The sequence below is a fragment of the Canis lupus genome, chromosome 1, assembly GCF_011100685.1.
Source record: "Canis lupus familiaris isolate Mischka breed German Shepherd chromosome 1, alternate assembly UU_Cfam_GSD_1.0, whole genome shotgun sequence".
Taxonomy (NCBI): Eukaryota; Metazoa; Chordata; class Mammalia; order Carnivora; family Canidae; genus Canis; species Canis lupus.
The window spans coordinates 96,767,481-96,795,456 of NC_049222.1; the positions used below are offsets into that span (position 1 = coordinate 96,767,481).

A 27,976-nucleotide genomic window follows, 5' to 3' on the forward strand; every position below is an offset into this window, starting at 1 on the left:
CAAAATGCAGATTCTTCTGCAGTGTCAAATTTGCAGAACCAACTGGTTCCATTCACAAGGTCCAGATTCTCTCTCTCTCCTTCCAGGCCTGGGCTAGGATAAGCTTTCCACCTTCAGTACTTCCAAACCATCAAATCTCTTTGCCATTCTCCACTTAGTCCTCAACTTCCATTTTACCATTTAACCTGGTAACCTACATTTTTGGTTGTTGTGGAAAACCACATCTTATTTTGTTAGCCTGGGTACTTTCAGATTCCAGAAATGGAGGTAGGCAGTGCCCAGACTCATCATCAGGGTACCTGAGCCCTCCCCTGAGATGGCTTTCCTATTGGCCATCTGTTTATACCAAAGAGGAGACCTAGACGGAGTGGCCACCCCGCTTTCCTGCATCATTAAAATAGGGGTAGATTTGCCCATAGTGGCCTTCAATGACTTTGACAAAAATGGTGTGTATCTTTTTTTTTTTTTTTTTTCCTATTCCAATGGCTTTAGCTTCTAGGTCAGGATTAGGGTGAACTAGTGGTAAAAATACGTTTTCTGGATTATAATTATCATTCTAAGTAAGATTTTAAAAAAAATATTTCCTGTGAATAAGAGGGCAGGAAATGTGCTTTGTAAGTGAACATCAAAGATTAGGGTAATTTGAAATGATAAAGAAACTCAAGACAGGTTGAGAACAGGTAAATGGGATTCTATAAGCTAAGTCAAATTTAAAGAACAACAAAACACTTGCCCAAGTCTCTTGGAAAAACTGGTATTAAAAAAGAATGAGTTATAATAGGGAGTTAAAATGTTCCTCAGTCCTGTAGTTTAAATTCAATATTCCATCAGTGTTACAGGCAAGCATTTTTAAAAAAAGTGTTGGCACAGCATTGTGAGCCATAAATCTCATTTCTTGCTGATTCACCTGTTTCTGATCAATGCTTCTTAGACAAAATGGTCTATGCCTGTCGGAAAATAAACCTGGTTATTTCCTGCAGTCGCTAATGTGGAACTACTGGGGGGGGGGGGGGGAGGCAGTTCTGGCCGGAGATGGTCCACGGTGATTGTCACAGGAGTCTATTAAATGGGAATGTACTAATCCGTATCGGCGCGGCCCTCTCTCAATCAGTAGGTGCTTCACTTGGTATCTGGGCCCTGAAAGAAAAGCTTACGCGGCTCGTGGGGACCCCCGTTGGTGATGTGACGGATCTAAAACAAAAGAATCTGGTGCACTTTCCATGGAATGATTGTAATTCATTGAATTCTCAGAAAATTCCAGTCCCGGCCACCGATTCCAGGAGCATGCAGTAGGTGGCACCTAAAAGCTCTTTGGAGGCGAGCAGGCGCCATTCGAGCAAAAGCGGCGGCCGCTGCAGCAGCTGGCACGGCTCAGAAGTCGGGGACTGAAGACGGGGCGAGGGGAGCGAGGGGAGCGGCGGCAGCGGCAGCGGCAGCGGCAGCGGCAGGAGGAGCGGCAGGAGGAGCGGCCCGCCGGGCGGCGCAGGTGCGGGGCGCGCGGGGCGCAGGTGCGCGGGGGGCGCGGGGGCGCAGGTGCGCGGGGCGCGCGGGGCGCGCGGGGCGCAGGTGCGGGGCGCGCGGGGGCGCAGGTGCGCGCGGGCGGCGCGGGGGGCGCGGGGTGCAGGTGCCGGGGGCGCGGGGCGCGGGGCGCGGGGCGCGGGGCGGGCGGGCAGCTGACGGCAGCGTCACGGCGGCGGCGCGAGGGAGCGCGCGCCCCGCCTGCCTCGGGAGGAGCCCGCAGCCGCACAGCCTGCGCCGCCCTGTCCTGCGCCAGGCGAGCTGAGCTCGGGAGAGGCTGGGCGCAGAGTTGCGCGGCTCCTCAGGTAACGATCCCCCCCCCCCCGCCCCTCCCTTGCTGGGGCTTCGCCGCGTCCGCACTGGGGCGCCGACGGCCCCGGGCATCCCGGTCGGGGAGCCCCGGGAAAGGGATTGCCGCCCTCCGGGAGGGCGAGCAGGCGATCGGGATCCTGGAGTTGGCCCCGGGTGGGGGGTGGAGAGGGAGCTGCGTTTCTGCGTCCGCGTCGGGGCGGGGGTGCGCCTGGGCGCTCTCCGTCTCCAGCGTGTTCCCTGGAGAAGCACGTCCGTACCCGACGCGGGCTTTCTTCCAACGCGGGAGTTGGTGTTTTCGGGAATTCTGTGGGGCAGGTGTTTCTAGGGTGAAGTTGACGGAGTGGGTTTGCCCAAGTCCTCCAAGCTGTGGTCCCAGGTGAGGAAAATGCAGAGCGCGTTAGGACCGCCGGTGGCTCAGCATGTTTTCCCCGACCGCACCGCAGCCCTTGACGGGCTTGGCTGAGACCCGGCGGGAAGATTGTAATTCTCCTCTTGCAGGACGGGGGCTCGTGGCCTGTCCAGGTGGCCCTCCCGGCTCCCAGGTGTTAGGCGGGCGCGGGGGAGGCGCCGCAGCCCGCCTGCAGGTGTGCGGACGGGGCTGCTCCAAGATGACAAGAACTCCTGCCGGCCCGCGCTCCCTGCAAAGCCCTGCTGCTGCTCGCCCTGCGGGAACCCGTCCGGCCGGGGCGGGGGGCGGGGGGGTGGATGCTGGTTTGCTCCTTTAAAGAACTCCAGTGCTCATTCTTGGGGGTTTGGGAGACTTTTAAACTGCAAGCCCTGTGCTCTGGGAGTCCTCTCCGTTGGCCCGTGAAATGCAGCGTCTGGTGGGTTCAGCCTCTCCAGCTGTGCAGTGACACAGCGCTCCTTCCTCAGGGGTGTCTTCTACATCTCTGCCCTTATCAACTTTCCAGCGACCCCCTCCCAAGGGAGAAGCTTGTCTTAGCGTAGGGGACCGCTCCAGCGTCGAACTAAAAAGCTGTAAAATATTCTTTGTAGGGAAGATTGTTCTAGGTAACCATAAAAAGCTGGAGCATCTTACATTCCAGATCAGTCCAAATGTGCTTCTTTTCTGGTGGCATTTGGATTTGAAGAGGTGGAGAGGGAGGGAGAGACAAGGGGAGGGTAACATTAGAATAAATTTAACAGATTTTCCCCGGGGGAGGGGGCGGTGGATAATACTATTTCTTTTCTTTCTTTCTTTCTTTTTTTTTTTGTCGTTGCCTGAAATTGCAAATTGTCAACAGTTCTGTCTGTGGAATTGCAGGAGCCCACAGTTCCTGTGGGCTGAGGCATTGGAAGCCCCATGGTTCATCTTGCAGGAACAGGAGGGACGAGGCAGGGGAAGCATTTTTACCCCCTTTAACACATGATGGTTATTTTGGTAATAGGGCGAGAGATCCCCAGGAGCTCAGGGAAGGGAGTGGGGAGAGGCGGTTGTCTCACAGCGCCTGGAATCCCTGCTTCCTCCTGGGCTACTTCTGCAGACGGCAATTAGAGGTGCACAGTTATTGCAGAAGCCTCCAGAATCTTTTCTTGTGGCAGCTTTCATAGTTTGTTCCTAAGGAGAGACTCAGAAAACAACCCAAATTGAATTCCGAGTTGTGGGAGTGCCTCTGCGCCTGTGTCTGGCAATCTGGCATTGCCAGCAGCCCATGGATGCTGTCTCTCCCCGGGTACCTGCACATCACACTGAAAATTAAAACCCTTTGAAAAATAAAATAGCAAGCGTTCTTTGTCAAAAAGAGAGTGCATCTGTGCCGATAGTCACGTGTTGTTCCCTCTTCTAATTTTGTTGCCATAGTTGACATGTAATGAACCTTATTAATTTGGACAAAGTCGTCATTCTCACACACACCCCCCCAAGCCCCCAAGATGAATGCAGTGAAGTTTTGCACTAAAAAAATTTCTTTGTTATAAAGAGGAGCATTTGGTTTTTCTGGGGGGGGGGGGGGGAGCAGTTGCCTGCAAACTGTTTTAAGTTAGAAAGGGCTCAGTGCTGCCCTGTAACTTTGTGTCCCATTCTCACCTATAAGGGGGTTGGATGTCTGTCTGTCTGTCCAGTGTGGCTATTTCCAGAGGACAGATGTCTCTTTAAAAACACAGCTGGTTTCTAGGACATTGTTTTTGGTTATGCTTTTTCTAGGAAAATACCTGCTCTTAATCAAAAGGGAAGGAGATGGTTGTCACACTGTCATGATTGCCGATGTTGTTTTGCAGGTTAAATTTGCACGTGCGTGCACAATTAAGGATTAGCCTCAAGTTGTTTAATTGACTTCATGTTATGCTTTAGTTTTTATTTCATTATGAATCTTGCAAGTTTCCCTTCCTTCACCAGGTGAGGGTTCTCCAGAGTGCCCGGAGCAGGTGCTCTCTCATCCTCTCTTGCTTCGCTCTCACCATTGACAAATTCAGGAAAGAAAGATTCCTTGTAGCTCTGTCCTTAATGCAGTGAAGTGTTTTCCTATAACTCAGCACTCTTCAATGTCAATAAAGTGCGTGAGCCACATGTATAAACTCAAATGTCCTAGAAATCAAGTTAGACAAGTAAAAATAAACCAGTGTGATAAATTTAGATAATATATTTTCTTTAACCCAATCTGTCAAAAATGACCATTTAAAGATGTAATTGTTACAGAATACTGATAAGATACTTTACAAATGGGTTTTTTTTTTCCATGCTAAGTCTTACACTTATGGAACATCTCAATTTGGATTCACTACATTTTAAGAGGTCAATAGCATATGTAAGTAGTGACTATTGTATCGGCTAGCGTGGCTATGGAAAGTAAACTTTTTGACAAGGCAATTTAAAAGCTGACAGGTTAGGAGCCATTAAACCATTAAATTAAACACTATCAAAAATAAATATACAGATAATCTCAAATTGCTATAAGACCCATGTCCTACCCTTCCTTACCTTTAGCTAGTTGTGTGGTCTTGAAACCTATTTTTACTTCTCTATCAGTAAAACAGGAGGGTTGGGTCAAATAACCTGCTGGGTCAGCTACCTGAGTCAAATACCTGGTTCTCTGAAAATTAACCAGTGGAGAGACTTGAGGAATTCAACCCACATGCAACCTAGAGATGTACCGTAGCAGGAACAAAGCGAGCCATCGTGGTGGTGGGTGTTGCCATTTTGCACAAGTCCTGTTTGCCTCAGTCCAATCCCTGATGGCAGACGTCAGCCACTGCGTCCCCATGTCCCACAGGAGATCATTCAATTTTCATATTTAAATTCCTTTACTGGTGGGCAGGTAACAGCAAATCCATTGTAAAATCAATAAACGGTGAGTGAGCTAGTATATACTGCATGATTGAAGATGCTTCGTGAATCTTCTCAACTTACCCGTCATTGGTATGTGTATTTTCCATACTTCTGTCCGTTTTGACACCATTAAATAAAGTTGGGTGAAATGGAATGCTTTATAATTGAGTGACTCGTGAATTCTGACTTCTTGAAGCCCAAAAAAACGAGTGATCTTCATGAAAAGATGTCACTTTCTTCACCCCGCCCCTGGATAGCCTTGGTGGTCAATGAGCGACGGAGGGGCACGGGGCCATTTCTAACACACGGCTGGCTGGCTCGGAACCAGGGTAGGAGGTTTGAAGAGAAAGGAGTTTGTATGAAAGGAGTTTGTGCAGTGTTCCTCTAAAGCTAATTGATGTCTGAAAAGTGGTTGCTTTTCTGAAGAAGTAAGAGAATTCAGGACTGTTCATTAGGACTTCCCCCTCTCTCCTCCCATCCCTCTGAGGCTGAGCTCCAGAAGGGTCCATGTGCTCCTGAGCGTTCAGACAGAGGAGCTCTTAGAGGGGGAGAGCGTCCTTCCTATGTCACCTTCACCCTCCGATGGCCTTATTGGAGCACACCTGGGACTTTCTTTCTTTAAAAAATTTTTTTAAAAAGATCTTATTTATTTATTTATGAGAGACACAGAGAGAGAGAGAGAGGCAGAGACACAGGCAGAGGGAGAAGCAGGGTCCGTGCAGGGAGCCCTATGTGGGACTTGATTCCAGGACCCTGGGATCACACCCTGAGCCAAAGGCAGATGCTTAACCTCTGAGCCACCCAGGTATCCCACACCTAGAACTTTCGATGTGGGATTTATCTTTAGCCCCTACTGGGCAAGGTTGATCAGTGTCCAGGTCTCTGCATCCCGAGCAGAGCCAGCAGCTCACTCGGCTCGACCACATCAAGAATCCAGCTCAGTGGCATTTTCCTGTTTTGGACGAACTTAGACAGGCCTTCCTAACCACACTACCCAGCTACCTATCCCCTCCCAGTGTGCATGGTATCACTGGGCTGTCTCACTGTCCCCTGCTTGTGAGCTGTCCCCCGCGATTTACAGAAAGCCCGTGGAATAGTCCCATTTGGCTTTCTCTCACTCAGTAGCGATCTCTCGCTCTCCATCCCCCTCTGACTAGATACCGTCGTATCCACACCCGATGATAATGTTGGCCCTTACTGTTGACCGCTCAGTGTGCGTGCTATTTGGGTACCTACCCTCCTGTTCCATCAGATCTCTGCTCTTGGCAGAGAGCTATTTCTGGCTATTGAGTCAGAAAACGCACAAGCCGTCGGTTATTAGCTGCCTAACATGGCTGTTCCGTCTTTAACGTGAACAGGAGGCCATTCTGAGGGTTGCTTGGCAATGTTATATGTTATCCCATCGACAGCTTCCTTCCACACCATTTTAGCATCCTCAGCCCCTGGTCCCATGGTTGCTGACTTGGATCAGCTGGGGTGCCTTCCTGGGTTTGCTACACCTGAGCTGAGATGCAGGGTCCGCCCCTTCCTAGCACTGCTGCAACCACCCGGAGGCTCGGGTCCCGCATCTGCACGTTGGGGCTGCTAAAACCTCAATCAGAGGTGTTTTGAAGACGTAGCTTGTCTAGGATTGACCTCTCCACACTTGCTGAAGGGTCGGGATTCCCGGGGCTGCTGGGGCGGGTGGTGGTTACCCGGGGAGCATCTCACAGGTTCTGCTCCCATGCTGGGTCAGATTTGTCCTCCTGCACAAACTGGCACAGAGCCCGCTGTCTTCCGTGCTCCTCGCCTCCAGGCTCAGCCCTGTCTAGCTCACCTGGTGTGCACACTCTCCAATTAATCTTAAAATATTGATTTTTTTTTTTCCTTTACATCTTGCTCTTTGAGCCGGGCCTGCAGGGACTCCCTCTTTTGATTCTGGTTAGGACTGCGTTCCTTCTTTTGCCAACTCTTTCCTTCTGTTCCTTGGCTGAGCTCATCTCCCCATGGGCAGTCCCGCCTCTGTCACTGAATTCAGGCTGTTCTGCGTATGTAAGAATATCCCCTGCTTGGCATTTTTGTCACTCTAGTCTGTTTGTCTCTGCAAGGATCTGGGTGTCCTGGCCTTGACTGGAAGCCTGCTGAGGACAGGTGGTGCCAAGGACTGTCCAGCATCACCTGTCATTGGATCCTAGACACGTTGGTGGCTACAGATTTTTATGGCACGTTTTGCTGACCTGCTTGGTAACTGTAGAGCAGATGCAGATAAAGATCTGTTATTGGTTCACAACTCCTGACTCCACACCCTTGCCTGGGCTCATCCTGTCCACTTCTGACCTCTGATGCTCTTCCTCCCTCACCAAGAGCATTGGCCCCACAGCACTGGTCCTCATGGTGTCACCCAGGAGACCTGTGTCTTTCCCTCCTCTCCTCTGAAGCTCCACATGACAGTGACAGTCTCAGGAACCCTCCCCTTCCTGAGGGACGTGGGGAGTTCCCTCTCCCCACAGCGTCCACAGCGTCCTGTCCTTGCAGCGTGCTTGCTCAGTGCACTTACTCCACTGCTCTCCCAGGACTCACATTTCATCCTGCTGCTCTCTTCAGTTGTTCCCTTCCTGCTGATAAGTATACATGTTTGTGTCTGTGTATCCTCAAATTAATTTTATTTATTTATTTATTTTTTATTTATTTATTTTCAAATTAATTTTTAAAAACCCAAACTGGGTGTCATTCAGCCACCAAGTTGCAATCATCCCTCATTTCACAGCCAAGGCCCCAGGGCACGTTCCTGAGCTGCACCTCGTGTTCCATCGGGACCACTCCTGCCGGCTCCCCAGGGGCTCTCATCTGTCCCACTGCCTCCGTCCAGTCCATACTGTCTGGCCCTGTCTTCAGCTTCACCCTCTGAGGCTCCCTGTGATGCTTTGCAGGCCCACTGCCGCCCCCAGCTTGCGACCCTGGAGCCCTCTGCCATCCTCGCAGCTCCGGGGCTTCAGGCCCTAGTCACCACGGTCCCCACCCTACAGCCGGCCCTGGACACGTTATCTACCTGCTCACACAGCGCAGATGTACTTGCAGCTCACTCTGCGGGAAGTCCTGCTGGTGATCTCGCCCTCCAGCCTGGCCTTGGCCCAACCTGCTCTCAGGAGAGGATCAGACCCTGTCTCTCAGGTTCTGCCACTGGAAGCCTTACAGGTTCCCTTGACGCTTTATTTCCCTTAGCTCCACATCTGTGCCCCTTCCTGAACCAGCCAGCACCTGCCTATAGCTGCTCGTCTGGTCTAAGCTGACTGGGTTTAGGCCCCACTCATGATACTCGACTTCCCGTGCGCTGTCTCACTGGAGCCAGCTCCTCTCGGGGGCCGTGGCTGCCCTCTGAAACGCGCGTGGCCCTCTATGCCTCCTGTCCAACCTCGCCACACCCCGCTTCCCTCTTGCAGCCTTTGGTATTTGGAGGGCTATGGGTAGAGAGCTTCGGATGCAAGGAGAGGTCTCCCTCAGGGGCTGCACAGGGCCAGGAACAGAGGGCCAGGGCCAGGGGCAGAGGGCCAGGGACCACCCAGCACAGGCAACAGCCCCGCCCCGTCCTTGAGGTGGTGGCCCGCTTCACAGGATGCTGCAACTGCAGCCGGGGAAGCCACGTCTGCCATGCTGCTCAGCCACCCAAGAGGCACATGCCATCTGTAATTGCATGGCCACATAGAGATGACCCCCATCCTAGCCCCCAGAGATCTCTATTCCTGGCACCTTGCTGAGCCTGGCCCTCCCCATTGGTTCATTACAGGTTTATTCACACTCTGAGCAGGTTCTTATCAATGCCTCCTATGGGCCAGAGGGTGTGCAAGCACTGAGGAGACAGAGTGAGGGAGCCGATGAAAAGCCCCCATGGAGCTTATGGTATAGTAGAGGTGAACACAAATTTTTAAGAAGTAAATTGCATAGCATGTCAGGAGAGAATATGTGCTCTAGAGAGACATAAGATGGGAAGAGGTTACAGACTATGAGGGCTGCAGTGAGTTAGTGTGGTCGGGGTCTTGTTGAGAAGGTGGTATTTAGACATAGGTCTGCAGAAGGTGAGGAGTGGGGAAGAGTGGTCCATGGAAAGGGAACTGCCAATGCAAAGGCCCTGGGGCAGGAACATGGAGCTATTGTCCAAGTAGCAATGAGGAAACAAAGGTGGCTGGAGTGAGCTAGGGGAGAAGCAGCAGGAGGCAAGGGTGGGGGTTGAGCCCCTTTAGCTGCTATTCTCACAGAGACAGAGTGGCCCGTGGAGGGATTTGAGTACAAGGATGACAAGATCTGGTGCCTTCGGGGAGTTGATTAGAGCAGCTTTCGGCTGACGTGGGCCTTCTGCTTAGGAGGCTGCTGCAGTGACTCGCCTGAGGGTTGAGTCATTAGGATTTTCTCTCTATAAAATCATGTGATCTTCAAATAGAGACCATTTTACCTCTTGTTTTCTAATCCTAATGCCTTTTATTTTTTTTCTTGCCTAATTACTCTGTCTACAATTTCTAGTACGATGTCAAATAGGAGTGGTGTCAGCAGGCATCCTTGTCTTGTTCTTGATCTTAGACAAAACTTTCAGCCTTTCACCATTGAGCATAATGTTAGCTGTGGGCTTGTCATAGATGGTCTTATTATGTTGAGATGCGTTTTTTTTATGCCTAATTTGTTATGTGTTCTTTATCATGAGTGGATACTGAATTTTGTTGAATGCTTTTCCTGTATTTATTGAGATGATCAAGTAATTATTCTCTTTCATTCTATTAATGTGATCTATCAGGTGGATTGATTTGCATACATTGAACCATTTTTTGTATCTATCCCAGGGATAAATCATACTTGATTAAGGTCAACGATCCTTATAATGTGCTGGTGAAATCTGTTTGCTAGTATTTTACTGAGAATTTTTGCATCTATACTCATCAGGGTTATTGGTCTGTCATTTACTTTTCCAGTAGCATCCTTCTCTGGTTTTGGGATCAGGATAATGCTGGCCTCATAGAATGAGTTTGAATGTTCCCTCCCTTTCATTTTTTTTTGGGGGGGGGGGGTAGAGATTTAGGATTGGTATCAATTCACTTGCAAATTCTCCTTGAAATTCACTAGTGAATCCATCTGGTCCTGGGCTTTTCTTCATTGGGAGATTTTCCATTAGGGATTCAATCCCCTTACTGGTAATTGATTTGTTCTGATTTTCTATTCACAGATTCCCACTGGTAATGTCCTAGGAGCAACCTATGTCACCATCATAGTGACAATGCTCCTAGGAGCGTTTTTATGCATCTCTTTTCAAAATATCCTATCTCCATAGGACAGTTGTTTTTCCAAAGGAGGTATGGTGTCTCTCATGTTTACAATTTCATCTTTATATTAGAGAGAGAGGAAGTAGCCTTAGTTTTGTAAAATACCTACCATATGGCCTACTACTCAAAGCTGTCTGCCATACAGAAAATGGCAATGAATTTAGAACATTTGCTTTTTGTATAAAAGACACATGACTTGCCTTTTAATTCTACAACATATATATTCCTTGCTACAAGGTAATTAGTAAGCCATCCTACAGTAGACAGTATTTTTGTGGTTGCATCTTATCTCCTTATAAAGTATGTTAAAGAATTTGCTGTATCTTAAAGATTGAATTTTCATGTTATATATTATTATTATATATTATTTATATGTATATATTAAAATACTTGCCTTATTTATAACATATAATATATGTTCTTACCTTTTATAAACTAGAAGTACCTATTTCATATTAAAAAAATACCAGTTGGAGATAAGCACATGGAAAAGAATGAAACTGGACCATTTTCTCATGCCATACAGAAAAATAAACTCAAAAGGATAAAAGACCTAAATGTGAGACCTGAAACCATAAAACTAGTACAAGAAAACACAAGCAGTAATCTCTTGGACATTGGCCTATGCAACATATTTATGGACATGTCTTCTCAGGCAAGGGAAACAAAACCGTTGGGACTACACCAAAATAAAAAGTCTTTTCACAGCAAAGGGAACCATAAACAGAATAAAAAGGCAACATAGTGAATGGGAGAAGATATTTGCAAATGATATATCCAATAAGAGGGTAATATCCCAAATATGTAAAGAACTTATATAAGTCACACCAAAACCCCTCCCAAATAATCTCATTAAAAATGGACAAAGAGTGCCTGCCTTTGGCTCGGGGCGCGATCCTGGAGACCCGGGATCGAATCCCACGTCGGGCTTCCTGCATGGAGCCTGCTTCTCCCTCTGCCTATGTCTCTGCCTCTCTCTCTCTCTCTCTCTCTCTGTGACTATCATAAATAAATAAATAAAAGTTAAAAAAAATGGACAAAGAACCTGAATAGACGTTTTACCAAAGAAGACATCCAGGTGGCCAACAGATACATGGAAAGATTCTCCACATCACTTATCATTAGGGAAACACAAATCAAAACTGCAGTGAGTTACCACCTCACACCTGTCACAATGGCTAGAATCAAAACAACAAGAAACAACAAGTGTGGATGAGAATGTAGAGCAAAAAGAACCCTTGTGTGCTGTTGGTGAGAATGCAAGCTCGTGCAGCCATTGTGGAAAACAGTATGGAAGTTCCTCATAAAGGTAAAAATAGAACTACCATATGATCCAGTAATCTTACTGTTGAGTATTTACCCAAAGAAAATGAAAACATTAATTCAAAAAGATACATACACTCTTGTGTTCATTGCAGCATTATTTATAATAGCCAAGATATGAAAGCACCGTGTCCATTGACAGATGAATGGATTAAAATGATAGATAGATAGATAGATAGATAGATAGATAGATAGATAGATAGATACGCAATGGAATATTAACCATAAAAACGAATGAGATCTTGTCATTTGTGACAACACAGATGAGTTTATGCTAAGTGATATAAGTCAGAGACAAATACTGTATGATTTCACTCATATGTGGAATCTGAAAAAAAAAAGTTGAACAAATAGCAACAGATTCATTAATACAGAGAATAAACTGCCTGGAGGTGGGAGGGGCAGGGGAGTAGATGAAATAGGTGAAGGGAAAAAATAAAATAAAATTAAATATCCAAATGCATGATATGCAGTCACTCCTGCCTGATTTTGGCTTCAACTTCTTTGCCGTAAGAACGTACTGAATGCTGCAATAGATTCTGCACCTCTGGTTCTATCTCTATAATGTTACCATATATCCTTCAGTAAATTTTTATTTCACTTGACATTGCCAACCTATGAATGGTAAGTCTTATGTTGATGTTTCAAAACTTTATTTTGTTTCTTCAAAGAATTCATTTTTTCTTCTCGGGTACAGTTTTCCTTGGTTGGCTCAGAAAAATTTATTCCAACAGCAGATAATCATTCAGTATGTGCTAAATGTTTCTGATGTGTTTGGCGATGAGTCAGAGGCATTGATGTGCTTGGTGAATGAATTCAACAGGGACCCTGCCTTTATGGTACTGATGCTAGACAGAGAGTGGAGAGAAAACACAGACAAACACTGAGAGAAAAAAGGATGTGCCAAAGTATCTTATTATTGAAAGAGAATCATTATAGCAGATAATAGATGCACTAAAGTGTGTTTGAGACATTTGTACTTTTGCTCAACTATAGCCAATCTTCTCCTCTGAAATTTCCAATATGGGTTTCTTCCCACCTCATGCATTATTTTTTTATTCATCTTTCTGTAGGATTCTCGGAAGGGAACGCATTTCAGTTTGTCACCGTGCATTTTGGCATGTTATTTTACATATTTTGCCACAGCAGGAAAATAAGTATTTTTCTGATGGCTTGTGGCTATTTGCTTTTCACTATTAGTTAGAAGAGGATTCTTAGAATTTTCTAAAAGATCATGGTCAAATTGTGTAATGGATTGGATGAGTTATAACAATGTGTTGCTAAAAAAAAAAAAAAAAAAAAAAAAAAAAACATAGATATTTGTTCCAAAGTGTGGCATACCAGCAAATACACAGTGTAAGAAAAAAAAAAAAGTAGCATTCTTTTTGATTCTATGTGTTCAAAGTCTGGTATAGAGTCCAGCTGCAGCACACTTGGGAGTGGCTACCATTTTGGACAACACCGGCTATCAGGCTTAGTTTTAAATGCCCTGGCTAATAGTGATGCTTAACATCACCTTTGATACAATATAAAATTAGGACCAGGAATCGGGTGCAGATGTTAATTGGTCTTCTCAGGAAATTAGATTTTTGTTTGGTTTTGTCAGATGAGATTAGACTCAAAGCTTTTACTGTGTGATGTGGATGAGAAAGGAGAGGGCCTCTCTGTCCTGCCAGTGCTGTTAGTTGTGCTCGTGTCGTGAGTGTGGTCTTTAAAGTGTGGTTCTGTTGTTGATAGAAATGTTTCTACTTGCAATCATATATTTTTATTGTGCTAAAATACTGGTAACATAAAATTTACCATTTTCATCGTTTTCAAATGTACAATTAGGTGGCCTTAAGTACGTTCATACTGTTGTACCGCCATCCATCCACAGGATTCTTCATCTCCCCAAACTGAAACACTGTCCCCATCAAACACTAGCTCTCCATCCCCTTCTCCCCCTAGCCTGGTACACACACCATGCTACTTTCTTTCTCTACTCTAGACTACTCTAGGGACTCTAGTGGAATCATGTCGTATTTGTCCTTTTGTGACTGGCTTATCCCACTTATCCCAGAATAGGACCAATGGCCTAAATATAAGAACTAAAATCATAAAACTTGTAGAAGAAAACATAGAGGTGAATCTTCATGACCTTGGATTTGGCAAAATTCTTAGGGCCCCGAAAGCATGAGTAACAAAGTTGTTTACAATTGTTTAAGGGAGTCTTTCTTAGACACGTGCCAATTTTGTCAAGTTGTATTTGGCTAAATCTAGAAGCTCACCTAATGACCTACACATATACAGAGCCCCGTTTCACCAGGCTTATGGCGAAGGGAGGCCCCGGGCTGCCCACGGCAGCACACTGAGCCTTCACACCTGGCACCAAACACTTTCCTTCTCCTGGTCCGCAGAGTTCCCATGTTCGCACTGCCTTCATCCTTTGGTGTCTGCTCACCTGCAGGGTTAGCTTGCGGCACCACCTTGGTAACTGATCCTTTGACCAGAGTGATGATGGTATTTTTATTCACATGATTTGCCTTTTCATTTCCCGTACCTGCATGGACAGAAAAGCAATCAAGCAGAAAGTGTCCCAAGTAGAGTCAAGCTCTTGGCAGTGTGAAAAGTGTTACGAAATGCATGTTGCATGGCTCTCTGGCATTTCTGAGCATGATGGTCAGAGGACTGCATCAGACAAACATTAGCAAATCTTTCTTCTGTGCCTAAGTGGTGGGATTACTTGCCTCTCAATAATGAAAGTCTTAAAGAATAATGTAACCTTTCCAGTCCAAGACATGTCTCAGTGTCTCTCCACTTGTTTCATTCTTGCAGCTATCATGAGTCTTGCAATGAATACCTGAGGTCCCCCCTCAGGGAATGGTCGCTCCATTATCTGGGTGCACATGTGTCACCTGCTTCTATGCCTGTCCTTACATTGCATGGCAGGATGTTCCAGAACACCATGAAGCAAGCTTCCTGAAAAAGGAGTCTACTTCTTTGGGGAAAGATAAGCCATAGATGTTTAACTCTTTACAATCTGGCAAATGTTCCCCACTAACAAACAAATCTGTCATTTTTTAGGGTCAGCTAGGAAGGTCCATGAAATGAATCATTAATTAAATTGAGATTCTAAAAATACATAGAAGTACACTCTGGTACCTAGAGAATTTATGCTCCATTGAAAGCTAATTTCTTTTCAAGATATCCTTATTTATCTTGTAAAATCAGTAATAGTTATTTTCATTTCAGTGACCCATTCATCCCATATTAGTTGTAGTGTTAAATATAGGCTTTCAGGTACCGACTTTAAATATGGAATTTGTTTAACAGTGAAGTTTAAGTGTTATAATAAAGACAGATCTATTTGAGGAGAGGCTGTTGTGGAAAACCAAGGCAAGATTCAGGCAGAGAGCACCTGTGTAATCTTTAGGAGATGGGAGTGCCTTTGATTTCAGACCGTTGGTGAGGATTTATGGCAGGAGAGCACCCAGATTTTCAGGCTTTTCCAAACACCCACACTTCATGAACTGAATTTTTCTAATCTCTAATTTTTGTGTGGTTTGAACAATTTTATTTATTTATTTATTTATTTATTTATTTATTTATTTATTTATTTATTTATTTTTGCAGCAGGCTTTATTCAGGCTAAAATACAGGTAAAGATTGTGGTTTTACCTGAGATGCTCCTTTTTTCTCATTCACATGAATCTGCTGTTTCTCCCAAAGGGTATTTGAACAGCCAATTTCTGTGACTCAGGAAATCTAAGTCCATTTTCCCTAGAGTCTAGGCCCTCTAGGCTAGGATAACCTCCCATAATTCTGTATCCAGTGACAGTGAGGTGTGGCAGGTTCCCCCACACATCCTATACTTCTCTAGGTACTAGCTGGGTACCCTGCACGTTATCTCACTTCTGATGCTATCTACCCAGAGAAGGCATCGGATTTCATAGGTTTGAGGGCACAGTCCTACAAGCAGACTGCCCCCTGCTTCAGATGCTAGTGGCAGGTCCAGGCTGTCACCTGCACTTCTGGCTGGCCATAAATCAGAGGTTTCCACCACCCCCCTCCTCTGGTTTGATTCATTTGCTAGAGTGGCTCACAGAGCTCAGGGAAGCGTGTTACTTAGTAAATTAGTGGTTTATCATGTAAGACGAGAGCTCAGGAACAGCAGGTGGAAGAGATGTGCAGGGTCAGGAATAGGGAAGGTGGTGGAGCTTCCACAGTCCACCTCTGCATCTGCCCAGAAGCTCTCCAGACCCTATCCTTTTGGGGTTTTACCATGTCTTCATTACATGGTCATGACTGATTACATAACTGGCCATTGGCAAAGGATTCAACCTCCAGTGCCTTCTCTCCTCCGTGGAGGTTGGAGGAGGGGAAGGCTGAAAGTTCCAAGCCTCTATTTATGATTGCTTCCCCTGGCAACCAGCCCCCTAGTCTTTAGGTGCTTTCCAAAGGTCACCTCATTGACACGAACCAAGGTGTGGTGGGAAGGGGCTCCTTATGAATACCAAGACACCCATTTCACCTTTATGGCTCGGGAGACCAGACAGTGTGATAAAAGATGCTCCCAATCCTCTCCTCACTCAAGAAATGCTAAGGGTTTGGGGAGCTATGAGCCAGGAACCATGATGAAGACCAAATATATATAAAAAAATGTCTTTCATCATCTGAATGATCAAATGTATATTTCTTACAAATCATAATACTGCACCACTAACCTGATTTTCAGTATTTAGAATGTCTCACTTTAACTTCTTTAAGACACATAAGTTATGATACTTTGGGATGTATCATTTACTCCCTTTCTTTGATCTCTTCCCTCATTTGTCAATGTATAAGTATAAGCTTTTTAGATGTGCTAAAGGGCTGAGACACCATGTAGTCCAGACAAGTTCTGGAAAAAGAGAGTAGAAAGATATTATTCCAGACAGTCATCCTATGCAGGGCATCTGTGCAACCAGAGAACCCACTCTATCTGCCCCTCCTAGCCATCGTGGTGACTCTTGCCTAAATCAGGAGACAGCCAGGGACCAACAGACATAAGTGAAAACAACATCATGAGACAGAAGATCACAATGAACAAGCAGAACCGGAGATAGCTCAGATAGTGATAAGAACCGCAGCAACAAATCTCAATTAGCATTCTTGTTGATAGTCAGGGTGGTATTGCCTTTCTTGAGATAAGAAAGAAAGTGCTTTTTTTTTTTAAAAAAAAAAAAGATAATTATTTATTTGAGAGAGAGACATAGAGCAAGCTGGCGGGGGTGGGAGGAGTGCAGATGGAAAGAGAGAAGTAGGATCCCACTGAGCAGAGACCCCCTGACACAGGGCTCGATCCCAGGACGCTGAGATCATGACCTGAGCCAAAGGCAGATGCTTAACCCACTGAGCCCCCCAGGCACCCCAAGAAAGAAAGAACGTGCTGCTATGAGGAAGGCAAAAACAGAGTGCAAGAAAGGGGACTGAAAATATAAGGGGAAAAATTCTAAAGAAGTCAGGCATAGGTACACTGGATCCATCATCTAAGAAGAGTTCCAGAAACAGAGAGAAGATATAGGGGTTGGGATGATTTACTTTTTAAAAATAGAAGGAAATTCCTCCAGGCTGCAAAAATGATCAGGTTTTTAAAGCCTCCCTCAGCCTTCGAAAACATAATTAAAAAGCAGTTCTAGGTACATCCTGGTGAGATGTTGTAACTCCCAGAAGAGAGAGAATATCCTCCCCCTGCCAAAGAGAAGGGAAAATCCCCACTTCCCTGCAGAGGTAAGAGCATCATACTGCCGTGGATTTCACATCTCTGGATGATCAAGTTAGAAATCAAATTATACTTAAAATCTGAGGAGAAATAATTTGCTCTTGGTTTAGCTGCAGGGTTGCATCAATCAGGTAAGAAGGACATGAAGTCAGTAATTTTAATGCCATCTATAAGAATTTATCAGTAATGTTTATATCAAAACATAAAATGGATCCAAGGAAGGTGATAATAAATTGAAATACCAGAACTGGCAACTAGGAGTTACCAAGGTAAAACAAAAACAAAAACAAAAACAAAAACAAAAACAAAAACAAGTAGGGGGTAAAAAACCAACGAAACCTATGCCTACAGAAAATTATGCATCAGTCAGCAAAGTCTGATTGACAATGACTTTCCTTCGGTGGGTTCCATCCTACCCTCTACTTCGGCCTTGAAAAATTGGAACGAAAGCCTTTTAATGCTGTCTCTTGATAAGGTTTGGAAACGACCTGCAGGGAAGTTACAGAAGACTTGATATAAATTTTGGAGCAGATTGTAAATGTTATACCTGGAAATACTGGCATATACTTTAAAAATAGAGTCTAACAAGACATAGGTAGTGGAGGAAGGCATTGTGCTAAATATCATAGAAAGACATGGTCCCAAGTCAATAAGTCAAGACATTAAGATCCATGATTCAAGCAGTGAGTGCATTATCTAAAATTATAATGGTGAACACCAGGAAGTGACAACCGAGTGTCCATTCTTTTTCATGGTGGTTATTTCTGGAAAGAGAAACAGGCTGGTGAAGGAAGGAAGGGGGCCTCAGTGCAGATAAAAATGTGTCTTGCGTCACCTTTATCTTTTTTAGCCAAGTGCATGCATGATGTCAATTTTCATTTGTTTGTTTTAAGGTTTTTATTTTATTTTATTTTATTTATTAAAAGATTGTATTTATTTATTCATGAGAGACACACAGAGAGAGGTAGAGACACAGGCAGAGGAGGGAGAAGCAGACTCCCTGTGGGGAGCCCAATGTGGGACTCGATCCCAGGACCCCAGGATCATGACCTGAGCCAAAGGCAGACGCCCAACCACTGAACCACCCAGGTGCCCCTGCCCCTTCTAAACTCAATATTGGTTCACTATTCTGGGCCTATTGAATTTTCATGTGAATTTTGCAATCTGCTTGTCAGTCCTTGCAAAGTAGCCGGTTGGGCTTTTTGTGGGAATTGTGCTGAATCCCTAAGTGATTTGGGGAATATTGCCATTTTAACAAGATTAAGTCCTCTGATACATAGACATGGGTGCCTTCCCATTTATTTAAGTCTTCAAATTCTTTAAACAGTGTTTTTTAATTTTTACAGAAAGATGTTCATGCTTCCTTATTCAATTTATTCCTAAGTATCTTGTGCTTTTTAATGATACTATAAATGGAATTGGTTTCTTACTTTTGTTTTTAGATTGTTCATTGTACGTGTATAGAAATACAGTTGACTTTCATATGGATAAAACCTTTTATTTTTTTTATTTATTTTTTTTAAGTTTTTTTATTTATTTATGATAGTCACAGAGAGAGAGAGGCAGAGACATAGGCAGAGGGAGAAGCAGGCTCCATGCACCAGGAGCCCGATGTGGGATTCGATCCGGGGTCTCCAGGATCGCGCCCTGGGCCAAAGGCAGGCGCCAAACCGCTGCACCACCCAGGGATCCCCAATAAAACCTTTTAGAACTAGTTTATTCTCCTTTGTTTTTTGGAAGACTCCTCAAAATTTTCTATATACAAGATTATGTATGCCTTCTGCGATAAATAGTTTCATTTTGTCCTTTCCAATCTGGATGCCTTTTATTTCATGTTCCTGACTTATTCTCCTGGTTAAAAAACCTCCAGGAAGGGATCCCTGGGTGGCGCAGCGGTTTAGCGCCTGCCTTTGGCCCAGGGCGCGATCCTGGAGACCCGGGATCAAATCCCACATCGGGCTCCCGGTGCATGGAGCCTGCTTCTCCCTCTGCCTATGTCTCTGCCTCTCTCTCTCTCTCTGTGTGACTATCATAAATAAATAAAAATTAAAAAAAAAAAAAACCTCCAGGAAAATGGTAAATAGAAGCTGCAAGAGTGGGAACTCTTGTCTTTTTCCTGATCTCATGGAGAAAACATCCAGCCTTCTATCATTAAGTATTGTCTTAGCTACAGTATTTCATAGTATGCCTTTTTTTCTGGCTCAGGAAGTTCCCTTTTATTCCTGATTTGCTTAAAAAAAAATCATGATCAAGTGGTAAACTCTGTCAATTTAAAAAAAAATCATGATTGCAGAATTTTGTCCATTTTTTTCTTTTTTTTATGTCTACTGAGATTATCATTTTTTGGTCTTTTATTGCTATGGCATATTATAGTAATTTTTGGATGTTAAAATGACACTGCATTCCTGGCATAAATCCCACTTGGTTATGATGTACAATCTGTTTTATATGTTGATGGATTGAATTTGCTGGTATTTTGTTGAGGATTTTTGCATACATTCATAAGAGATACTGGTCTGTAGTTACTTGTGAAATCTTTGTCTCAAGCTGGTATCAAGGTAATATTGGCCTCAAAAAGAGTGATAAGTGTTCTCTCCTATTCCACTTTTTGGCAGAGTTTGTGAAGGGTTGGTATTAGTCCTTTGAATGTTTGCTGGAATTCCCCAATGAAGCTCTGGACCTGGCTTTCCTTATGGATAGTTTTTTGATCACTGTCCTGCTATAGATATTTTCAGATTTTCCATTTCTGCTTGATTCGGCTTTGGTGGTTTGGGTCTCTCACCTGAGCTACCTAGAGTCACCATGTTACCATACAGTCACCATGTTACCATACAGGAGCCCCTTATAACACTTTATGTTTCTGCAAGGTCTGTAGTAATGTCTCCTTTTTCACTTCTGATCTTAACAATTTGAGTCTTCCCCCATCTTTGGTCAGTCTAGCAGAAAATTTGTTAATTTTGTTGATATTTTCAAAGGATCAACTTTGAGGGTGTTGATTTTTCTCTAATGCTTTTCTACTCTTTATTCTACTAACTTCTACTGTAATGGGATCTTTCCTACACTTTTCTTCCTTTGGAATTAGTTTGCTCTTATAAGGTCAGAGATTAGGTTACAGATTTTCGATCTCTGTTCTCATTTAACATAGCTGTCCAAAGCTATAGTTTCCTTCTAAACACTAAGCTGCATCCCCCCCCTCATGACTTTTTGACTTTTTTTTTCTTTTGCTTTCTTGGAGTTTTGCTGCCTTCTCTCCAGTTTGTGCCTGTTCCTACTGCTCCTTCGTGACCCCCTTTTCGGCCCTGTCCTTACTAAATGTACTCAGAGAGCTTGGGCTCCCAACTGTGCCAAGTGCTTGGTTTTGTCTTGTCTCCCTAGCGCCCCCCTAGCAGCTCTGGGAAGAAGGTGCTGTCATTATTCTCCATCTGCAGGCAAGTCCAGTGCAGAAAATTCAAGTAGAAAACTCACTAAGCTCTCTTATATCAGATTTGGCATTCTGTCTTCTCTTGCTACATGCCTTACCTCTGGCTGACTATTACTTATTATAGTGCTGTTTATGTGTGGATGAGACCCAAGTATTTAACTCTAGACTAGATGTCTCTGCTGCGCTTTCAGACTAAAGCCCAGTCACCTACCAGATACTATCTCTTCATGTCTGTCCTACAAACCTGACCCAATCACAGCTGCCTCCTCATCACCTTCTTCAAACCTACTTCTCTCTGCTGCCTTTCATCCTGACTAATGGAGCCACCACTCACCTGCTTGCCCAGCTCTGCCCCAGATATCAGTGCCCATCAGCTTTGTGCCCTGGCCTGAACATTGGATCTGTTCCTGCCCTTGTATGTCTACAAGTGGCACCGTCTTCTGGATGATGTGCCTTTCATCACTTAACGTCTTCACCCAGCCTTCTGTGAAATCTCTCCTGAGGGCCCCACACAGAACTGGATGCCCCACCATGCTGTTATCTTGGTAACACTTGATGCCTGGTAATTCTTAAAAAATAAAGTACCTATAATCATCTTAATTTAGATTGAAATTTGATTTGAACAAAAGGACCCTGCAAGCTTCTTAGTTGACTGTCCACTCATGCTACTCAATGAGCCCCTCTACATCATGACCTTAGTAGCACCCAAGCCTCTGAGACCATTTCCCTGTCCACATGGCCTGGGGGCACTGAGGGTGTCAGCAGCACTTGGTTTGCCTTCCAGCCCTCACCTGTTACCAGCTGTGTGAAATCAGGGACATGACATTCCACAGTGCCTTATGTGTTTCCAGTTATTTCATTGCAAAAGGACAGTGACACCAGTGCTGCAGGGTGGTGAGGATTTCATGAGTTAATGTGAACATTGAATAAATATTAATAGAATTCTCCTCCCCTTTCCCCCTGTACTTATAAAATATCATGTATCGTTATCACCTGAATTTTGGATGTTCACAGTATTTTGTGTAAAATAATAAGGGTATTTGGTGATATTGTGTGTGTGTGTTGGGAGGGTGGTTAATTCCCATCTTTCCTTTACCTTCCCTTGATTCCACCTCCCTTGGCCTGACTTGGCACCTCTTCCCTAGGCACAGGGATGCTCAGTCGTGGCCCAAGAAGGAGAAATAGACTCCAGTTAACTACTAAATAGATTGGCTGTCCTATTGGAAACTGGAGATTGCCCATAATTACTGGACTTAGATAGAAGGATAGAATTTTTAAATGAAATTCAAATTTTCTTATGTCGGGACAGCAAAAGCAAAATCCATCACTCCAGTTCTTTTTAAGCTATCAAAGAGGGTAGAGCCATCTTTCTTGAGATTGTCTTAATTAAAAAAAAATTTTTTTTTTTGAACTAATACTCTCACACATCTGGTTCCTTTGCTAGGTGCTTCCTGGTTGACAGTCTGAGCTCTCAAGCACCATGCCGGAACAAAGCAATGATTACCGGGTGGCCGTGTTCGGAGCTGGTGGCGTTGGCAAGAGCTCGCTGGTCTTGAGGTTTGTGAAGGGCACGTTCCGGGAGAGCTACATCCCCACGGTGGAGGATACCTACCGGCAGGTCATCAGCTGTGACAAGAGCATCTGCACGCTGCAGATCACGGACACCACGGGCAGCCACCAGTTCCCCGCCATGCAGCGGCTGTCCATCTCCAAGGGGCACGCCTTCATCCTGGTCTACTCCATCACCAGCCGGCAGTCCTTGGAGGAGCTCAAGCCCATCTACGAACAGATCTGCGAGATCAAAGGGGACGTGGAGAGCATCCCCATCATGCTGGTGGGAAACAAGTGTGATGAGAGCCCCAACCGCGAGGTGGAGAGTGGCGAAGCCGAGGCCCTGGCCCGCAAGTGGAAGTGCGCCTTCATGGAGACCTCCGCCAAGCTCAACCACAACGTGAAGGAGCTCTTCCAGGAGCTGCTCAACCTGGAGAAACGCAGGACCGTGAGCCTCCAGATCGACGGGAAAAAGAGCAAGCAGCAGAAGAGGAAAGAAAAGCTCAAGGGCAAATGCGTGGTCATGTGAACACCCTTCCATGGGAGAAGCCGCAGCGTGTCCCCCATTCTGTCCCCTTCCCCCCCCACGTGACACCACCGTCGTCAGGGTAGCATGTATGATGCCCACGTGTTCAATATCGCCTTTTGACAGAGATATGCCCTGTCGTCCCTGAGAGGGCATTTCACACCGCCTCCGATCAGCGCCCCTCTCTGGAATCAGGGACTCTGCCCAGCGGCTCAGATGGAAACCCGTGTGCCCGGCAGCACAGGGGACTGCCACGGGCGCCAGCCGTGGCCCCCGGTGGCCGTGCCTGGAGAAGGCGTGGGGCTGGTATGGGCGGGAGTGGGTCCCCTCTGCATGCATGTGACAGCCTGTGACCCAGAGCTACAGCCCACCCAGCCCGGGCCTTTCCCTCCGGTGGCGGAGCTGGTCATCCTTGGAGGTGGGACGGGGGTGGGAGGCGAGGAGACCAGGCCAACGCAGTTCCTTCCATTTCAGGTTCTCTAGCAAAATCACAAATAAAATGACACAGGATCCCCCTCCGCCCCCGAGGGTGCTCACTGTCGGGTCCCTGGCTCGGGGGAGCCTTGCCCCTCCAAGGGGATGCACTCACCTCACTAGGCCTAGTTAGCAGGCATCCCCATCCCCGTTTGGAGTATTTATTTCCCATACAATGATGAGTTCTCGAAGGGCGTCCTGCTGGGTCAGAGACCCTTCCATGTGGGAGTGAGGATATTTTGACGTGACTAGAGCAGCTCCCTAAGGCTCTGCGTGTTACACTTGAGGATTTTAGAAATGTGCTTTATTTTCCTTCCTTTGACCCATGAGTGGTATGCTTCTTCCAGCCCCTCAGATTTTAAATAAATGCAATTAAAGTAGCTAATTTTAGACAATTATTTTCCCTCCAAAATAGTTTCCTTCTTTTCAGTAACTCTGTCTGTATCCAGCTGGGGAACAGCCAACAAAGGCCACCCAAAGACCAGAAGCACATCCGTTTTCTAAATCACATGGGTATCTAAACGCCATACTTTGCACCTCAACAAAATACTTTGAAACAGAAGTTGTTCACTGTGTTTTTGATGATCTGTCTATCACAGAAGTATACTCCTGGAAAATGTGCTCGAGTAATAGATTATCTTGCATGCTCCCTCAGAAGTGTCTTCTAAGAGCCGTTTGATGCCATGTTCACTCTGGAAACAGTTATCTTTTCCTCTTAGTGACTTTGTGTGCATCCTTGATCCTCTGGACCAAATTAGGGCCCCTGCTGGTTCCTGCATGCTGGTGACGAGATGGACGGTGGCCAGTGGCTGGAGACAGGAAAGCTGCTCCGTTGTGGGCCGGACACAGTCCACTCAGCTGCTCTGTCCAGTCTGGTTTGGCTCTGCTTCCAGAAAGTTCCCACTGACAGAGCCTGTGAGTCCTCCTATTTGTTCTAGTCCGTGTAGCTCACACTTGGCCTGGACTCTAGAATCTTCCTTCCAGCAGTGCTCCCTGCCTGGCAGACAGAGGAAGCCCTGGGCTGGTACGGGGAGCCCCCAGCTGTGGGGCCTCTGCACCAGCCTCAGCAGAGAGGTCCCCAACTTGGGGACGTTTGTGTGCACCTTCTTTGGTTCTGCTCTGCTCTCCTGCCGCAGCCAGGAGCTCCCTCCCTGCTCTCGGCATATCCTCATCAGCCCTTTGTGATTAAATGTCCTTGCTTTTGCTCATCTTCCATACTCTGCTGGCAGGTCCCCCTGTGGTATATGTCCGTGTGTGGAGGCACCTTTGAGAATCAGCGGCCCCACTGTCTTCCCGTATATTGGCCAACTAGAGCCACCCTAAGAAGGGGGGCATGGATGTCGCCTGGGAGCCAGTGGGGTCAGGGACCCCAGAACGCCCCAGCCAGACCTGAGGCCCTGTCCAGTCCCAATGCATGTACCCTCCCTGTGGTGGCCGCCCCACAGCCTTTACAGTGACACCTAGTTGGTGAACTTCCTAGAACATTTATTTTCCAACCTATCCCTATTTTTTTTTCTGTTTCTATTCTCAGAAAGATGTTATCAGTTTGTCATTTGGATGTGGGTTCAGTGGAAGAAGAAACAGGACTTGGTGGCTACAGTGGGAGGCTGGAGGTTGGCCATGGGCTGCGTGTCCCTAAGGCTCCCAAGCGTGAGGTCTCTCTGCCGGGCGTCCTTTTCCCACAGATACAAGTCACAGTTCCCGTTCTGCCTCTCACATCGAATGTCTAGAGCTTCACCAACAGGAGAAGCTTCAGATGGTTGAAAATTGAAGTGCACTTGGGACACATTCTGTTCCTTTGTGCTTTGCCTGTGGGTCTGTAGGAAGGTCATTGATGCCTCAGCCGCAGGTCTTTGCTCTGCTGTGATTTTCTATGAACTGCGCTGAGGGTTTGACGATTATCTCAAAATAGTCTTTGAGGAGATCCCCGTTGTCTCAGGGCTCCAGGAGGAGTTAGCTCCACAGGATCAGATGTGCTTAGCATGTATGTGGCCCCGTCCTCAATATGTAGCTGTGGTTCCAGAGGATCCGTCCCACGTTGCACATGGGCACAGAGGTTTTGGACCGAGCCACACCGTACGTCACAAAACTCCAAATATTGCTTTGAAGATGGCATTCCAGGGATAAGCATGGGGTTCCACGAGCCCCTTCTGTCCCTTCCCATCTCTCCTCCATCTGGTAACAAGCCATGGGCGTGCCCTGGGCATGCATGCAATACAGCAGGACCAAACAAGAGCAATATTGAATTGTTCATTAGATCTCAAATTATATATATATATATACACATATTATATATATATATATAATTTATCTTCCTGCATTTTTGAAGTATAAAGCCGTACACTGTACATACCTGTAAGCTAGCATCCTTGTTTCACCATTTCTAATATTTAAGAAATGCGCATTCTTTGTAGAACAAACGACTATTAAAGGTTTTAAAAACTGCTCTGTGATACGTCATTTCCTTTTCAAGATTTGTAACGTGTCGCCCATACATCAGCTCTCTGGAAACATCCATCACTAACGGGACACACGTAAACCCTGGAAGCATCCTGGAACTCGGTCCGCCACAGAGACCGAATGTGGACAGAGTATTGACAGAGCATGACTTTTATACGTGTGTATATTTATATTTATGGTGTATATTGTTACAACTCCATGATCTATTTTATTTACTCTTCAGTTACAAAAGCCACCCTTGCATACCAGTTTCTAGTTGCCGGTGATGTTCTGAACATAATGAAACCTATTGTAATAAAGCTTCAGTTTTGACCCCCTGGCCAGTAGGTGGTGGTGTTTTTACCGATCCTTTGGGGGGTGCAGCGGGCCAGGGAGGGTCTGCACCTCCTTGTCTCCCACCTCCTTCCTCCTTCCGAGCGCACAAGGCTGATGGGCTCTTCGCGGGGCTGGGATGGGGACAGCGTTTCCGGAGGTTTTCGCTGGCGATCCCTGATGTGCTCTCAGGCAAAGCAAAAGAAGCATTAAGTTTACTTGCTGCCTGCAGCCCACGGGCAAGTCCTCGGCGGGCATTTCTCTGGAGCTGGGCGGCCTCGATGTTGGTACTTTGCTAGGGGCAGGGGAGGGCAGCAGTCTTGGCAGGACCCCTGGAATCCTGTGCATCTGCCTTAGCAGGTACACATTCCTTCAGAGGGAGGCCTGGGGAGCTCAGGGGGTGAAGCATCTGCCTTTGGCTCAGGTCATGATGTCAGGATCCTGGGATCGAGTCCTGCGGCGGCTGGCTAGCTGCTCAGCGGGGAGCCTGCTTCTCCCTCTCCCTCTGCTGCTCCCCTTGCTTGTGCTGTCTTGCTCACTCTCTCTCTCTGTCAAATAAATAAATACAATCTTAAAAAAAAAAAAAAAAAAGTTCCGTTGGAGACATCCTTTGTCTCTTCCCGCCCAGGACACGGGTTGTGGGTCATCCCCCAAGCACATGACCCACCAATGTACATCTGTGTGTGTGGGGGGGGGGGGGGGTCTCATGGGTGGGGTTTTATTAGACACCGATGAATGACCTTTTCCTGACAATGGCTGGCCTATTAAGGTCCTGGAGGCCTTGCTTCCAAAATTCCTTAGACACCTGTTGTCCCTGACCCCCTGCCAACGTCAAAGTGTGGGGTCAGCTGCTCCTCGTGGCCCCAGTGCAGCCCTTCCTGCCCACAGGTCTGGTCCCCCTGGGCTTTAATAAATCCACCTTTCTGCATCATAGACGTCTCAAGAATTCTTTCCTGACCATTGGCTTCAGACCCCAACATCTTTCCTCCATCAGTCCCGTCTCAGGCTGAGGTGAAAGGGAGGAAGTAGAGGCAGGGCTCTCTTGGGCTCCAAATTCCAGTGAGGAAAAGCTCCCTTCTTGTCCTGCATCTCCGCTCCCCACCTCCTCTCAAGGGCAGGCTGTTAAGTGGGTTTGCTCCTGAAAACCCCAGTGCCATTTCTGGGCTGTTTTGACATCCTTGGTCCTTACTCCTCCTTCTCAAGGCTAATTATAACATAAACCTGACTTTTGGTAACACGGGGAAAGCAAATCAACAACTACAGACAGGAGAAAACCCTCTGTCCACCCGCGAACAGCTAGGTGACCACGGGCAGGTTTTGAACCTCCCCGAGCTTCTGTAAAATGGGAATTAGCAGCACATAGAGACCCTGGACCTTGCAGGACTCTGCTGGAGGGTTTGTGGCAGGGGGAGGATTCATCCGTGCAGGTACAACAGTCAGCCAGCAACTCCCCGGTTCCTGAGGCCTCTTTAATGACTTTGCTGCGCTGGCTCTCCACAGGCCCCCGCCCCTACCCCCAGGTCAGCATTGCTACATTATTCAGGGGTTTCTCCACTTACACAGATAATTGCAATCAGCAGGCCCCATTAGGCCCCATTAAAGGACATCCCATCCGGTACTTACCAAGCTTTAATGTGCAAATAAACCTCTTGAAGGACCTTGTGACTCCCCGGAGCTGGAGTGGGCAGGGCTGGGCCGGGCCTGAGAATCTGCATTCCAAGGAGGCTTCCTGGCCACGCTGATGCTTCTGGTCACCGACCCACTGCACTTTGAGTCGTGAGGCTGTCGT

The 27,976-nt window shown here is 46.3% G+C and overlaps 1 protein-coding gene and 1 long non-coding RNA gene across 5 annotated transcripts; one reads left to right on the plus strand and one right to left on the minus strand.

Moving 5' to 3' along the window:
• The first annotated feature begins 1,081 nt into the window (after positions 1-1,081).
• DIRAS2 (DIRAS family GTPase 2) lies at positions 1,082-26,198 on the plus strand. 3 transcript variants are annotated; one of them, XM_038527309.1, is made up of 2 exons: positions 1,082-1,486; positions 22,309-26,198. In XM_038527309.1, the coding sequence occupies exon 2, from the start codon at positions 22,345-22,347 to the stop codon at positions 22,942-22,944; it is 600 nt and encodes a 199-aa protein (XP_038383237.1). In that variant the 5' UTR covers positions 1,082-1,486; positions 22,309-22,344; the 3' UTR covers positions 22,945-26,198. The 3 variants fall into 3 exon arrangements, with proteins under 3 accessions (XP_038383237.1, XP_038383236.1, XP_038383238.1); XM_038527308.1 differs by lacking the exon at positions 1,082-1,486 and adding an exon at positions 1,693-1,823; XM_038527310.1 differs by lacking the exon at positions 1,082-1,486 and adding an exon at positions 2,062-2,206.
• LOC111097044 lies at positions 3,806-16,072 on the minus strand. 2 transcript variants are annotated; one of them, XR_005354317.1, is made up of 3 exons: positions 15,978-16,072; positions 14,144-14,242; positions 3,806-4,354 (listed from the first exon to the last, which is right to left on the minus strand). It is a non-coding gene; the product is annotated as an uncharacterized LOC111097044 (long non-coding RNA). The 2 variants fall into 2 exon arrangements; XR_005354316.1 differs by lacking the exon at positions 3,806-4,354 and adding an exon at positions 12,067-12,551.
• Positions 26,199-27,976: the final 1,778 nt, after the last annotated feature.